This window comes from Cardiocondyla obscurior, linkage group LG09, assembly GCF_019399895.1.
Source record: "Cardiocondyla obscurior isolate alpha-2009 linkage group LG09, Cobs3.1, whole genome shotgun sequence".
NCBI classification, from domain to species: Eukaryota; Metazoa; Arthropoda; class Insecta; order Hymenoptera; family Formicidae; genus Cardiocondyla; species Cardiocondyla obscurior.
In genome coordinates, this window is record NC_091872.1 from 5,284,788 (window position 1) to 5,300,731 (window position 15,944).

A 15,944-nucleotide genomic window follows, 5' to 3' on the forward strand; every position below is an offset into this window, starting at 1 on the left:
GTGAAATTAATGTCGAATTATTGTTACGAATGCAGAGGATTTTTCTATAATAAGTTTGCCTTTCCTTCTCACATCACGATGACACTTTCAGGCGTTGGTCGTACTGAAAGAAGAAAGATTCTCGTACAAGAAAGGTATGTAAATCTTAAATTTATAACATGATACATTATTTAAGAATACGAACAGTTCAATATATGTATAATATATTATATAATATTGCTGTATCTGTTTTAAAAATTAGACAATTAAATCGAAAGATACATCTTCTACTTCAAATTTTATTATTTAAATTAATTCCAGTCGATTTCAAATTATACTTCTTTAAAAAAAAAAAAAAAGTTTAATTGGATGGTATTCCAAAGAACAGATCACAAGAAAATTCTAACGATTAAACTGTACAACAAGAAGCCACTCATTTCGAATGAATTATATTTTTGTCAACTTTTAAATCAACACACTTTGCTATTCTAAAAAAAATAAGAGTCACAATAGTCACAATCTACTTTATAAAAGTGAGATGGGAAAACTTTCATTTTTTAATATTTATTAATAATTTAGATACATTTCCAATGGGCATACTGACATATGCCACTGGATACATATCATAATTAATGTTTTTAACATAAAGCTGCTAGTTATATTCTAAGATGTTTCTTCAGGTTTATTTCTTGGCATAATTCTTAAAATTTGGTACCATGTACATGGGTGTTACAAAGATTGATCCGCTTATACAGATTAGCGAAATTATTTTTTCCTGCAACAAAAATTATCTTTCGTTAACACAATCTGAATAAAATTAGTGGTAAACTTATCTTTCATAATTATATAATTTAGTAAAAGAGGTTAGAATACTACATATTAAAAACATATCTTCTTTTTGCGGCGAAATTACTTTAATGATACTTAATTAATAAAACAAATTTTATTAATTTAAATTTTTGAGAAATTCTTATATATTTTACGTTTCCATATGACTAAGGTTAACGTGTGAATCTCTTACGTAATTTGAGGCACATTTGATACCAAGGCTACGTTCCGAAACGTCCTCTGAGAGGAACACCGAAAAAAATTTTACTCAATGTCCATTACGAAACCGTTATCGAAAACGGTTTCAGAACGGATATAGAGTAAAATTTTTCTTGTAAAGAACGTTTCGGAACGTAGCCCAAGAGGTTTGAACTTACAGCGGTGGACATTTTTACTTCGGGCGGTGCACTAACAATCGTATTCGAATATGTTCTAGCGATAATAGTTGGCAAATGAGATGAATTTCTCAATCCATTACGAACCGCGAACATTTTCGTTGACAAACGTTTCCAAATAATCGTAAAATAAAACTGAGATGTCTGAGACTGCTCGAACACCAACCAAGAATATGTCTATATTTTGCAGATAACATAGAGAGTCTCAAGTGAAACATAAAGTCTATAACACACAAATTGCATAGCCGTAAGCTTAGGCTCTGCGTTAAGGCTCGTCTACAATGGCTGTAAGAATAAGGCAGTAAGGCTGTAAGACGCGGTTGCTAGAGCTTATTCTCGGTGTAGCATAGGCAATAACGAAATAAATTATTTAATTATTTAATGAATTATTTAAAAAATTGGCGACCCCAGGCACCGAGGGAAGGGATTGAGAGGACGAAGGAAATAGCAGTGAAGCTGCACTCCGCACTCTCCAGTTTTCTACAGTCCACTATTGACCATAGTCTGATGCACAGTCTGCCCCTCTATTCCTTTTTATATTTATGAACTCCTTGTTAGTTAGGGTTGCTTTAGCGTTAGTTTTAATTTATACTAATAATTTCACGAGTTATTTATTGAAAAACTATTTATCATTTAAAAAAAGACTGTTGCATAATGAAGAGAGTAATTATTTTTGTTAATGGAACCGATGTAAACGGCAAGGTAGGGTTATGTTATGCTTAAATTTTATTTCTGTGTAAATGCTGCTTGCAAACACTGGACATTATATTAATTTTTATTTCAAATGTGCTATAAATTAATAGGCCAGAATATTAAATTTAAATATTTTCTATTTTACAATATATACTTTATTTACCATAGGTATTTTTAGTGACTCATTCCTTAGATGAATTGTTGACAGCAGCTGGTGCAAAATTTAACATAACTGCAAAAAGGATTTTCACGTCGCAAGGTGGTGAAATTGATGATATTAAACTTATTAGGTAAAACGTTTGCTTAAATATCTCGTTTTATTATTATTATTACTTTGTATATATATTAAAATATTAAATAATTTTTTTATTTTTTTAGAGATGACGATGTTTTATATGTTTCAAATGGAGAAGACTTTATACATATGAATAGAATTTCTTTTAATCAACTGAATAAGAATTCAGAATGGATTACATTGAACGTTGGAGGAAAATATTTTACCACAACCAGAGATACTTTAACAAAGAAAGAACCTTTGAGTATGCTAGCAAGGTATCTGTCTTACTTATTTAATTTTGAATTATTAAAATAAATAATATATAAAACAAATGAGAAAAGAGACGTGAATAAAATTAATGTAGGATTGTATTAGAATAATGTAATAATATAACATTTTATAGAATGTTTACAGAAACTGAAAATACTGAACATACAATACAGCCGAGTAGACAGGATCACCGTGGAGCATACTTAATTGATAGAAGTCCAACTTATTTTGAACCACTATTAAATTACTTGAGGCACGGTCAAGTAATACTTGATTCCCATGTTAATGTAGCTGGTATTTATTTGCAATTCTCACTTCAAATTGTATGAGTAAGTTGTTCATTGTTATAAAAATAATTATTTTGTTACAGGAGTTTTGGCGGAAGCTCACTTTTATGGTATTGAAAGCGCTATTAGAATTCTTACTACAATGTCGGAAAAAGAAGAATTTTGTAAAGAAGGCTTAGTATCTTTAACGCGCAAAGATGTACTTAAAGCAATCATGTCTACGTCCACTAACGCAGAACTTAGATTCCAAGGAGTTGATTTTGTAAAAGCCGATCTTTCGAAATTAGATCTTAGAAATATTAATTTCAAGGTACATGCATTTTGTATATAATTTATAAATTGAAATAATTCCATTAAAAAATAATGTAACGTTTCATGCAAGATCACATATAATATATCAATATCATAAAATATTAATAAAAAGTATGTATTTTTACTTACAGTACGCCATTATGCATCATTGCAGTCTGGCAGGTGCTAATCTGTCGGGATGTTGTTTCGAACGCGCTGATTTATCCCATGCCAATTTGCAAGGCGCACAACTTGTATGTGTCAAAATGTCGTGTGCAAATTTGGCTGCAGCCAATCTACATTCGTGCAATTTTGAAGATCCTAGTGGTCTGTCAGCAAACATGGAGGGTGTAAATTTAAAGGGTGCTAATCTCGAAGGCAGTAATATGGCAGCCGTTAACCTTCGAGTAGCCACATTAAAGAATGCCATTCTTAGGAATTGTATTTTGAGATCAGCTGTTTTAGCTGGTGCTGATTTAGAGGTGCCAATTTTGTCATGCATTACTTTCGAATTTATCTATTAATATATTTTTTTTACTTTATAATAAATGCACTTATATTCCGTATTATATTTTTTACAGTGCTGTGATTTATCTGGTTCTGATCTGCAAGACGCGAATTTGCGCGGCGCAAATTTGAAGGATGCTGCTTTTGAGCTGATGTTAACCCCATTGCATATGTCTCAAACAATACGATAACAATGAATGCCATGCTGCATATATAACTGCAGTTTAAATTCTGTATATAAATGTTTTATAGTTTTATATTATTCATGATAATTTTAACGTGATTGATATTGTGTTATATAATATTATCTTCAACCATCATTTTTAAATGTTTGTAGTTACATTGCAAACGTAATATTTATTTAAAAATGTGTACGATCGTACGTATACGCAAATACGTCAATTTTTTATTATTTTTATTTGTGGCATTATTATATTTAAAAAAATTGCATTATTATTATGCATAAATTTGATATAAAAATAATGTTTTTAATTGTTATAATAGCCAAATGTTGTTTTATATTAATTTTATACGTCCTAACTTCTTAAAGAAACATTTTGAAGTGTTTGCGACATGTTACATTTTTGTTTTTTGTTTTGTTTAAATTAGTTTTAATTAAACGTTTTATTTAGAATTAGTAACTTTATGACTCGAATGCTCAGAAACGAAGCGTTGTATTTCGCTAACTTATGTTTTACAAATAAATATTCATTAGCGCCTTTAGGCGCTGTATGTACATATTTTCAACATCAAGTCATATGAAGTTTTAAAAAATTTATATTATATATTTGTCAGTAAAAGTAGTTAATAGAAATATAGAAACTTTTATATGTAGTATTTTGCGTTTATTAGATTAATAAAGTGTTTTTACCGAGAATGAAAGAGATTAATATGTTATAAGAATATGCTAAAGAATCACATACATTAGTATGCACTACTGTAGATAACAGCGTACGTAATGCGTATACATATAACAAATAAAAAAATATTGTATCTGAATGTTGCATTAAATTGGAAGAGCCTATATTACTTAAGAATAAATAATTTTTAATTATAGTCATATATACTTATACTATTTAGAAACTTACTGTTTAAACTGCGTGAATTTATTAATAAATAAGAAAATTAGGTATTTATTTGCGTATGTACGTACCGTTATAAACATGCGTTCATATTTTTGTATGCATATATTTTTATACAGACACATATTTGCTAATATATCCCGAAATATGTTCCATAAAATATTTATTTTTAATACACATATCCATTTTTCTTTTTACCAAAGTGTAATGATAAATAAAATTCCAATAGAATGTTCATAGTCTTCTAAAACGTTTTTGTCAACCGTACATCGTTTACTCGATTTGGCAATATTGTACACCTAGAAATAATAATATGTATTAAAATAGGTTGATTATTTCTTACGAGGATAACATTTTATTATCCGATTTGGTTTTTTTTTACCGGGTGTCACATATTTTATCCAATCGATATAAGCTCCTACACGCATCGCAATGGAGGGTTCTGTAGATGCACAACCAATTCCGGCAGATACAATGCCAACTAACACAAGTCTCTGCGTTGTAGGATTTTGCCACAGAAGAGGCCCACCGCTGTCCATCTATAAAGATATTTCTTTGAAGTAAAGTAAAGCAAACGACTTTCAGATTTTCTTAGATTTACAATTAATGAAAAGTTTCACCTGACAAGTATCTTTTCTCGGAGTATAGGTACATAGATTTTCGTAGTTTGCATCTTCATAATATTGTTGGCACGTTTTAGTGTTTTGTACGTTTAAATTTACTTTTTGAAGCGTAAACGATCTTGCCCCGCCAAATTCCGTGGCGCCCCAGCCTAATAAGTGTACAGGATGGAAACGAATAATTAATAATCTTAAATAACAGCAGTGGTGGAAAGAACGAGAAAGTGCCTACCCAATGCAATAACAACTTGATTATAAAACAAATCTTGTTGATGTTGAAATGGTAAGCAGACTGGACCTACTTCAGCGCTATAATTGATTAAACCGTAGATCTTACAAATGGCCACGTCGTTGTAACCATAGAGTTCGTTATTGTAATAAGGATGAATATCGATTTTTATCACAGGAAACAATCGAGTTGCATTGGTATCTCGACCTATAATATTAATATATATTTCATATATATATAATTTTTAATAATTTTTTTTTTTATTAATAATTTTTTTTTTTTCTTTTTTTAATATTAATTAACGATTACCTGTGGTTGTGTCATGTTCACCAACAATTACGCCAATTGTATTACTATTTTTCCCATATACGCAATGAGCTGCCGTTAATACATATTGGTTTGATATTATAGTTGCGCCGCAATATATTGTTTGATCTTTAATATCAACCATTCCACTCATCATAGGAAATTCGTTGACTCCAGTTTCCTGACCGCCTACTATTCTAGTCTAAACAAGAAATGCAAATAATGACGAATATTTTGCTTGACGAGTATAACATCTTATAAAAATCAATTTAAACTTACTACTTTCTTCCAACCGCAGTTGCAATTATTATTATTTGGAGTTTTAATTTCGCATAAATATGTACCACCTCGCGAGTTATATTCGGAATCAAATAATATAGTTGGATTTATTCCATTGACTCTGAATGAATAGTTACCGCAATAACTAATAAACGGACCGTTACCAAATCCAATGGAAAGTCTTTCCTTGTAACAATTATTACCCTACAAATTTTAATTAAAGAATAAACTTATAAATTAAGGAATAACTTGTAAAATTAATAATAATTTTAGTAATAATTAATATCTGTATACAAGTTTCAAATAAATTTATTAAATGTATAATAAACTTACCATTTCAAGAGTACAATTTATGTAAACATTGTACGGACTTGTCATTTTATAAATGCAATGATTTTCACCTTTGTAAATATAGGGATATTCGATATTATGCACGTAATATGTTTCTCCAGGTACCAAATTTTGATAATAATCGCAAGCAGATTTAGTTCCATTTGGCATCGAAAGTAACAGCAATAAGCCGAATAAAATTACTTTAACTAGGATTAATTAATTAAAAATTTTGTTAATATTCAGTTTTGAGTGTGACAGTTGCAAAAAATAAATTAGGGGACCTTAACTAATAAAGCGTAATATTGTTTTTTAATAATGATGCGTGTAATCTAAATTGTTTCTTTTTGTGCAACAGATAAAAACGGTAATGAGATATTAATATATTTGTACTTGAAAGCGGAAAAGAATGTGTGCGCGTATGCATGCATAATATTTTACCCGTTAATGTAATATATTTTCAAGAATATATATTTCTTTAAGTTGAATAACAAGCGTTTATTTATTAAATAATACGTTAAATAATTTAAAATTGGTAAGAAATACGTTTCCTTTTGCAAACTTTACTCAGCTGGATTACGGCTGTGTTTTAAAGTTATATGTTGAGATAATTTTACTATATGAAGAAAGCGTACGTAACAAATTCACTCAATCTTATAAAATTCACTTAATATTTTAATTTAATTTATTAATTTTACAATTAATTGATAATTTTATAACGTGCCAATAGACAAACATTTTATTATTAATTTATTTTTACGTAGTTTGGTCGAAATATTAAGAACGAGGGCGAACTTTCTGCTCTGTTATCTGTTTATCACACTATCCGTGCCCCGATTTTATACAATTTGGTACACATAATTTTAAGACGTATAATCGAACCACTTTAAAATAGTATAGATTTGAATACCTGCTTGCATAGTGGATCGGCCAATATATTTGGAATTTAGGAAGATAAATTACCGTTCTGGTAAATAATCACACACTCGTTGTGCGGCAGATGCGTCTGCTTTTATTCTGATGCAAAGATAAAGCAAACTCAAAACTGATAATGTCTCAGGTGTCTTATCTTTTACAGTTGTGCCTTGCAGTTAGAGCAAAAGCGGAAATCTCCGAAATAGTGTAAAAGCAACGATAAACTTGATGAAACATGCACGTCAAAGACAGTAAAATCTCCAGTAAAATATGCGTTATAGAAAATGTTAAATATTTTTGAAGGAAACTTGTAACTTTTAATTGCGTAACAATTTATGGAACTAATTGTTAAAAATTATGGAATGAAATGATAATCGCAGAAGTTTAAACTAGCCTGTGGCTGATTCAATTGGTGCTACTTTTAACTTTCACGTACATTCTATGCTTCTCCAGAATTTGCAACAAAACTCCATCGTCAGAGCACACTAGTGTATCGTAACAAGTAACTTTTGTAAATGATTACACCAGCGGTTCGCATCGTATAAAGTACGTCGTGTCAAGTGTTTTACTGACAAAATGCATAAAGAGACAATTGTTCCTTGCGACAAACGTAGGTTGACTGTCCTATCATTTCGTGCACAATGATGATAACGCGCGTTGACATTCATTTCTACGTCTATTGCCTTGAAAATGCGCAAATATCGATTCCATTTCATATACCTATCCGTATACGTAAGCGTGCATTAGACAGTAATTGTAACGATAATATTTTACTTACAAAAACGTTTCAAATATTGAACGAAATGTGACGAATAGAAGCGTGTATATTTAACAAAATATATAAGGGAGAAAGATCTACGAGATGCGAAAGAAATGTTTGTGTAATCTTTCAAAAGGAAAGTGTAATATAATTATTTTTGAAAATTTTATATATGTATATAACGGGTTAAATCTACTAAATAAATGTATTAAAAAAATTAAAAATATATTGTATAATTTGTATAATACAATATGTTTTTAATTTATTTTTTATGTATAAAATTACAATTTTTTCGCCAGATATTTTTTAGTTAGAACTAACTAAAGCCCCTTCTCTTTCAGCCAAGTTGCAAAACAAAAGTAGAACCCTCAACAATTACCACTTTAGCGGTTTATTAATTAACGTTGCGCGTTTGTTAGAACATTGTGTCCCTTGCGTAACAATTTTCACGTATGTTGTCTGACGTGCAAGACAGCATAAAAGGTAACGGCAAAATAAACGCACTGGTGCACAATGTTCGTAACATCTGGCACATGTTTTATTTAAAATGCTTAGTAAATTATATGAAAACGTAATAATGATCAAATAAACGTGTAATAATAAATATATAAGTAATAAGGATGTGCAAATAGCATTTGGTTCACTGTGTCGTTCTTAGAACTCGAGAGTGTTTAAGAAACACCTTGTTTGATTGAAAATAATTTCTAGTTATAAATTAATGTTATTATCACATAAATGCGTTTCAGAAACGCAACTTTCGAGAACTTTTAATACCAAACAATTTCTCGCCACCGCGCAGTTTCCAACAAGTTTCCAAAGTAACTTGAGTAACTTTTCCAATTTAGCCATATATGTAACTATATTCTTATAGGCAACAAAGAGATTATTTCCTCGCATCTGATAACTTTAAACAGATAATTTATTAATAAATTATTATTTGGCGCAATATAATTAGATGCGGAAAATGTAATATGTTTTATGCGAAAAAACTTTCATTCAAAGTTACGTACGTATGTGTACATATGCAATATAAAGTTCTTGCAATTTTCATAATTCAATTTTATAACATTTATAATTAAATTAATTAGCCACTGAATTTATTATATTTTCTGTTTTTTTCTTTTTTTTTTAATTTTTTTTATTTTTAGAAATAAATGTGCTTTTAGAGTTTCCAAAATTAATGGAATTTCTCATATTATAAAATTAAACCTATGTAGAGTGAATCAAAGGGATGGACCAGTTCTTTATCACATAGAGGGAATTACCGACTGCAATCTACTCAAAGCTTGTCGTTTTTACGTATAGTAGATTTTCAGTGGGATTATCTTCACTTGTAGTCGATAACTTATCTTTCCAGATAAAAAGTTGGTTTATTCAAACTTAAACAACATTTCTATAAAACATTCGACGAATTAATATTCAATATACGTATAAGTGGATGCCTCGCAAATTTACTTTGTAGAGAAATTTTATGCTATATGCTAGCGCATTCCTGTAGATAAGCAAAGCTAACAAAAACAAAATCGTGCATATTTGTAATCAGAAACTCTACAGCACACGAAATGTAATCCAATATAAATCAGCACTCCGGCTTCGCTGAAAATCGAATTGTGAAACCTGATTAATTGGGGCCAAACTCCATATCTTAGCCAATTAGAATAGCCGATAAAGTATCATACATTAACTGCGTTCACGGTGAATTTGATTTGATTCGGGTTGAATTAGTGTTGCAAAGTTGCCTGGAGTGACGGCGCAAAACTGGAAATGGTTCGCGTCTGCGAGGATTGAATTTTGTGATAATAGTTGTACGATATATCTCTCAACTTTCGAACTTATGGCTCTCTATATTGATTGAATTAATTTCCGAAGCAAATTTAATCAGGGTTTGGCAACTAATTACAAGTTTCATGCTCTCAAGGATACATGTGGATTGCTCGGCAATTTAATTTTAAGAGTTACATATACATATAGACGTATATATCCGTATCTCGAAATTCCGTAATCACGCAACGAACGTATGCAGCAACGAACGTTTGCCGAACCATGTATTTTGAGAGAAAAATACCTGGTCGACTAACTTGCCGTAAATTTTTCTCTTATACTTGATATCCTTATCAACTAAAATGCGGTGCGAGTTATAAAAGATAAAATAAAGAATAAAAAAATAAGCGATTAAATTCTTAAAGAATAATTTAAAGTCTATTAAATTACTATCGTATGAAAGATAATTTTTTCATCAGCCGAATGTTAAAAATTATTGAATTGTTCACAGCGTTATTATTATTCTCAAGTGTGTTCTACACCGTTCCCTGGGACTTGTTCGTCTTCAATACCAAAACTGACTTGTATTTTAGCTAAACTGTGTGCACGAGTGTCCTTTAGAAACAGAGCGCAAAGGGCTCCGGCTGCCCAGCAAAAGCAAGCAAAGAGCCACATGGTCTTTGACACACCGAGTGTGTCCAACATCTCCCCGAATGTCAACGTAGCTATCAGTGATAGGAGCCAATTGAAACAGACTACACATGCGGCAGCAGCCTCTCTGATTTGCATAGGAAAGGTATCGCCTAACAGCGCCCACGAAATCGGTCCGACGCCGGCGCTAAAAGTGACAAAAAGCAGGATGGTCCAGGTCGGTGGCATCCAAAAGTAAATGTCGTCGTATTCCGGATCCTGATTTCGCAGCTCGTAAAACCATCCTGTAAATAAAAGTTCAGAGAGGTCTCTCTATCACAGCCGTTCGCGGATCAAAGATCAACTAGATTTTTAAAATATTTTTTAATTTTGATACCAAAGTACTCGATTGCCGCTTAATATCAATATTAAAATTCTCTTTCTTCGTTTTATGTTTTATAGAATTAACTGACCGCACAAATTACCAACTTATCGATTACTTACGTTAATAGGTACACTGAAATTTACCTAACAGCGTCAAGAACAGTCCCATAAGTATCGAGGATGTAATTAGCAGTATTCGACGTCCAAGAATGTTTATTAAACCCATCGTTAAAAAGCAAGACAATATTTGCATGCCACCGATAAGGACAGTAAGCTCGCTTCCGGTTAGGTCACCCGATCCGCCAATATTGAAAAGTGTCAATGCGTAAAAAATCATAATATTAATTCCGCTCAATTGTTGGGTCAAAAATGCGAAGAAACATGCCAAAAATGAACTTGCGACGCGTCGGTTTTTGAAAACGTTCACCGCGATCTGTAACAAGAACAGCTTAAAATTCTTTGCGAGTTACGGGAGGGAAATATAATTCTTATCAATTTAAAGCGATTTATTTGCAACAAAGAGCATTTTATTTTTCTACTTGTTTTTTTATTTTAATGAAGATAAAAATTGAAGATGCTTATTTTTATTTCAATACTAGAGGAACACTTTATCTGAAGTCACGCGCACGGATCTAGAGATATCCGGTGATGCTGTTATCAAGATCCCGTATCCAAACATCCGAATATTTGGATCGGAGATGAATAATATTTCAGTTAACCCCAACTTGATTTTATTTTAATAATAACCGCGTATTTTTAATAATATTAATTTTATTCAAGTATCAAAGGCACAGTCCCTACAATTAATTTTGTCTTTTACATTATCTCTTTCACTACGTTTTTAACATCTTTAATCTTATTAATGAAAGGACAGACGTTTAATCTTATTAATGGAAAAAAGTGAATGAACGATCTCTATGAGCTTTCTCAGATATTTAAAATGCACAGTTATAATATCTCTTTTAAAACATACTTTTGTTAACATTCATTAAAATAGTCCAACCTACTACTTTAATTTAGCTGGCAATTGGTTGTATATTTTTACTTCTTTATATATAAAAAGAGAGAAAGAGAAAGAGAGAGAACGAGAAAAGATTACACACTTTCAACAATCTTTAATAACTTCATATAACAGATTTGTAGAAAATATTCCACAAATTTTTAATCAACGTATTATCTTATTTTTTGTTAATATTTGTTACATAAAAATTTTTACCTTTCTTGAATGGCTCGCGAGATATTTCAATTCTTTTATTTCAACCTCTTCATAAGTCTGGCCACGGTACCATTTTAAAGACTCCTCCGCCTTTATTTCGTTATTCTTCGAGAGATGATAAAGGGGGCTTTTGGGCAATAGATTTACCAGAGCAACCACAAAACACGTCACGGCGCAAGTTATGTTATACCTATGTTCATATTTGATATTATTAATAATAAAATTGCTAAAGATTCAATTTTAAATTAATGAAATTTTCTATTCAATATAATATTTCAATCAAGATATTAATATCCCTCAGAAAAAAAATTATACACGTCAATAATTAACAATTTAACATTTAACGCGATAACCGGTGCAGTTTCTCGTTAGACGAATTCTAAAAATTAAGTATCTAAATCAATCTAACAAATAAGCAGTTTAGTTGAATATTACATGTTATTAAAAAATAAAAATAGAAGACATTAAAATGATAATCTTCTGGCCTGCAAATATTATAATTAGATTATAAATCAACTCCATCAGAACTAGTGTTTGTGAATGCTGCAAATACCTCCAAATAGATTCGTATTCATTTAATATATGGCTGGCCAGAAAGGCATACATAATTCCACAGTTGATTAAAAGGTGGAAGTACACGAGAAGACGCTCTCGCGATTTCCGGTCTGCGATTTCCGCGATATAAATCGGCGTCAGAATGCAAAACGCCCCACCGCTCATGCCGCACAAGAATCGACCGATTAGGAAGAGTAACACCTGTGCCGATGTTTAATACCTTTACATTAATTTCGTCCTATTTATAATCTGAATATATACGAGCAACATTTTAATAAAATGAAACACTTTGACGTACTTCTTGACCCGCGCAACAAATAAATGTCCATCCAACGACGAGTCCCGGCATAGCCAAGGACATAACCGCAATGTGGTTGAAATACTTGAGAAAAAAAGGGGTGAGCACCGCACCAACGCAAGCGCCGGCATTCAAAATGCCACCGATAAGGCCGATTTCAGTGCCACTAGCGTTTAAAATATTCCGAAGAATTTCCCCGGCACTTGAATTCCATCCGAGCGTGACGCCGAGAGTGAAGCCGCCGAGGGACACTGGATATTTGAGAAAAAGAAGCCCATTATTTTACCTTGCATAATACACCTTGTGTAATTAAAGGGAATTAAATTGAGATGGAAATTTGTAGGATTCACACATGTCATACGCGCAATTCGATCAAATGTACTCAAACGAATTATATGGCTGTCAGATTTTTAATAAGTATATTTATATATAACACTTATATATTTTATCACGTTATCCTTTTATATCGCACGATTCAATTATTATATATTCTTTCAAGTTTTAAGATTAATTTTTATATATATTATCCAACTATATTTTCGATGTAGAAAAAATTGCATTGTCTTTAAAACTTACTTACAAAGGCAGCTACGTGCTGATTCAATCGACAGCCATCAACTTTAAGAGCCAGTGTCGATGTCATTTTCATAATCGACGTGATAAGTGATGTCACCTAAGCGCTATCACTATTCTCCAACTGTCATCCACCACGAACCACCACTGACGGCACCGATTCAAATCGACTCGAGAGAATTTAGCTATAGGACTGACCACACATAGACAAGCTCAGCTTGATACGAACGTATCGACTCGACTTGGCATTTAATGCTCAACCGGATGTTTTACCAAACTATATTGTTTACCGAAGTGCCGTGATTAGTGATTTACCGTGGATACCGTTGTGCTCTGTTTGACATAATCTCTAACACGAAAGCCGCAACAAGTTATATAATTTAATTACTTGCATTAATAATTTAATTTTGTTTACAAGTTTTACTTGTACAAATGTTATTGAGCATTAATATTTAAGCGCTTAAAAAAATATGTCCGTCAAAGAGACGTAGACTTTTTCACGCGATTGTGCGTACATTGTATATATTTTTATTATTTCCCTTAGCAGTCCGAAAAATGTGACGGAGATGTGCCACCTCGGTGACAATATTTTGAATTTTGACAGAAGCATGACCGAGTGGAAATACATAAATGTGTAAGACAAACGTGTATGCGCAGACTGCCCACGATGCGGTTGATCGCGAGTGGACGTTACCTATTCATTGTTTGCACATCAGCGACGTTTCTCATTTCTCGGCCGGAATGTCGATACTCGGCTGGCTATCGAATGTCGATGAAACAATTCTTACTTGGATGTTCGAAAAGGATGAAAAACAGCCGATGCATTATGCCAAAATGGTTTGGTAACGCGAGTTGTCGGTATAATGCCGATAATATTTAAGTATTTGCGCACCGAGCGTTCTGCAATTTTTATTTAATGAAAAAGTCAAACTGCACTTTTCCACGTGAAATAACCCTTAAACAAAAGAATTACTTTATTCCCTTTTGCTTATATCTCGGAACATAACGCCTCAATTTTAAAGAGTTTTTTTTTTCTTCCATCGACGCGACAAACTTAATTTAAATTTGTATTATACACGTCACACGGACATATTATGTCCTTTTCTTTAAGTACTTTTAAAACTTTATCGGATAGTTACGTAGCTTGAGTTAATCGCGACGTGCGACGGTCAATACGATAATATTTATGGGGGGAAAAAAAAAAAAATTAGCCTGAGCTAGGTGGAAGGTGATATATTGACGAAACACGATAACAGTTTACGCGTGTATATCGACAATTTCGTGGCAAGATGTATGCGATATCTCACGTCTTGCTGTTATGTATTACGCGTTGTATAGGAAATATGGAGTGTGGTAATGCCATCACGCGAGATTGATTTAAGCGGAATGTCCAGCGGCTTGAATCGAGATAATTTAAGCGCGGTATTTCACCGAGATAAGCGTATTCAAATTTGACTTACGCATTTGCGAGCGCGAGAGGAAGGGCAAACTGCTTAAAACGGCAGGCTGATTAAAGTGGCATGCCGATTTTTAATAACCTGCAGAGAGGGGGGAGGGAAGTTAATTCGCGCGGACGTGTACGGCTCTTGATCCTTCAGGTATTTTCCGGTGGCATGCGGGATTGGGACATTTTTGCCGGTAGTTGATTCCACGGGCGGATGCCATCTAATATTAACGCGCAGCTGCCGCAATCACGTTGCAGGAGAAATCCTTCCCACGCTACTCGCCGTCAGGTGAAATAAATCGCAATTTCGATTTCGATTCGGCGAGCTGCGATACCTTTGTCGGTAGTACACAACTCCTAGAAAAAAAAACCTCCTCTCTTTCTCTCTCTCTCTCTTTTTTTTTTCCCCCTCTGATCCCTATCCTTCGTGCCAGGTCGCTTATACATACGTGTGCTCCCGGTAGGTGTGCATCACCTCGTGTATGCGCGAGATATCGATTCGAATTGGTCATTGCCCTCAAATATCTGGTCGCTTTAGTCAGACCGCGATTAGATATTGCGAATTACGTGCTAATTATGAACGCAATTAATCACCCCGCACGTTCGTCCGTGATGTCTTGCTGAAAGCGAAAGCCGCCAGCGTGATGTTTATGCATCGCGCATCGGAATACCGATTCCCAGCTGAATTGCAATACTACTGTAATGTTGAACCCTTAACGAGGGAGACTTACGAATTTAAATAACGCGTGAGTTTTCATTGATTACGCGCGCATTCGGGACGCATTGCAATACGGGTATTCTTAAATGCTGGATTATTAATTAATAGTGTTAACACGCCGGGAAAGAAAAAACTGCTGAAGGAAGAAATATAGATTCTTTAAAAAATACGCATTAAAAATATTACAAGGTCAATACTCGGTCTAAATGTACAAAATAAAGATAAAATGGCTATCGTGCCGGCGAACGTTAATAAATCACCGGTTATCGAAGAATCTGCCACTTTGAAACAAGTCTCTCCTTCAGTCCACAATTTTC

The 15,944-nt window shown here is 32.7% G+C and overlaps 3 protein-coding genes and 1 long non-coding RNA gene across 6 annotated transcripts; 1 reads left to right on the top strand and 3 right to left on the bottom strand.

The window, feature by feature from the left end:
• Positions 1 to 527: 527 nt before the first annotated feature.
• LOC139105415 (uncharacterized) lies at positions 528 to 1,378 on the bottom strand. The gene is made up of 2 exons (XR_011546179.1): positions 1,185 to 1,378; positions 528 to 754 (listed from the first exon to the last, which is right to left on the bottom strand). It is a non-coding gene; the product is annotated as an uncharacterized lncRNA (long non-coding RNA).
• A 158-nt stretch (positions 1,379 to 1,536) lies between these two features.
• Positions 1,537 to 4,891, top strand: LOC139105391 (BTB/POZ domain-containing protein KCTD9). Of its 2 annotated transcripts, none has more exons than XM_070661471.1 (7): positions 1,537 to 1,904; positions 2,064 to 2,185; positions 2,274 to 2,447; positions 2,576 to 2,736; positions 2,813 to 3,039; positions 3,173 to 3,502; positions 3,602 to 4,891. In XM_070661471.1, the coding sequence occupies exons 1-7, from the start codon at positions 1,857 to 1,859 to the stop codon at positions 3,716 to 3,718; spliced, it is 1,179 nt and encodes a 392-aa protein (XP_070517572.1). In that variant the 5' UTR covers positions 1,537 to 1,856; the 3' UTR covers positions 3,719 to 4,891. The 2 variants fall into 2 exon arrangements, with proteins under 2 accessions (XP_070517572.1, XP_070517574.1); XM_070661473.1 differs by having other exon boundaries at positions 2,074 to 2,185.
• Positions 4,678 to 8,122, bottom strand: LOC139105390 (venom serine protease 34-like). 2 transcript variants are annotated; one of them, XM_070661469.1, is made up of 8 exons: positions 7,725 to 8,122; positions 6,377 to 6,582; positions 6,044 to 6,247; positions 5,768 to 5,966; positions 5,462 to 5,665; positions 5,230 to 5,381; positions 4,992 to 5,148; positions 4,678 to 4,908 (listed from the first exon to the last, which is right to left on the bottom strand). In XM_070661469.1, the coding sequence occupies exons 1-8, from the start codon at positions 7,759 to 7,761 to the stop codon at positions 4,883 to 4,885; spliced, it is 1,185 nt and encodes a 394-aa protein (XP_070517570.1). In that variant the 5' UTR covers positions 7,762 to 8,122; the 3' UTR covers positions 4,678 to 4,882. The 2 variants fall into 2 exon arrangements, with proteins under 2 accessions (XP_070517570.1, XP_070517571.1); XM_070661470.1 differs by lacking the exon at positions 7,725 to 8,122 and adding an exon at positions 7,284 to 7,697.
• Positions 8,123 to 8,599: 477 nt separating this feature from the next.
• LOC139105321 (facilitated trehalose transporter Tret1) lies at positions 8,600 to 13,535 on the bottom strand. The gene is made up of 6 exons (XM_070661332.1): positions 13,473 to 13,535; positions 12,881 to 13,159; positions 12,593 to 12,795; positions 12,040 to 12,229; positions 10,968 to 11,256; positions 8,600 to 10,744 (listed from the first exon to the last, which is right to left on the bottom strand). Exons 1-6 carry the CDS (start codon positions 13,533 to 13,535, stop codon positions 10,335 to 10,337), a joined length of 1,434 nt encoding a protein of 477 aa, XP_070517433.1. The 3' UTR covers positions 8,600 to 10,334.
• Positions 13,536 to 15,944: the final 2,409 nt, after the last annotated feature.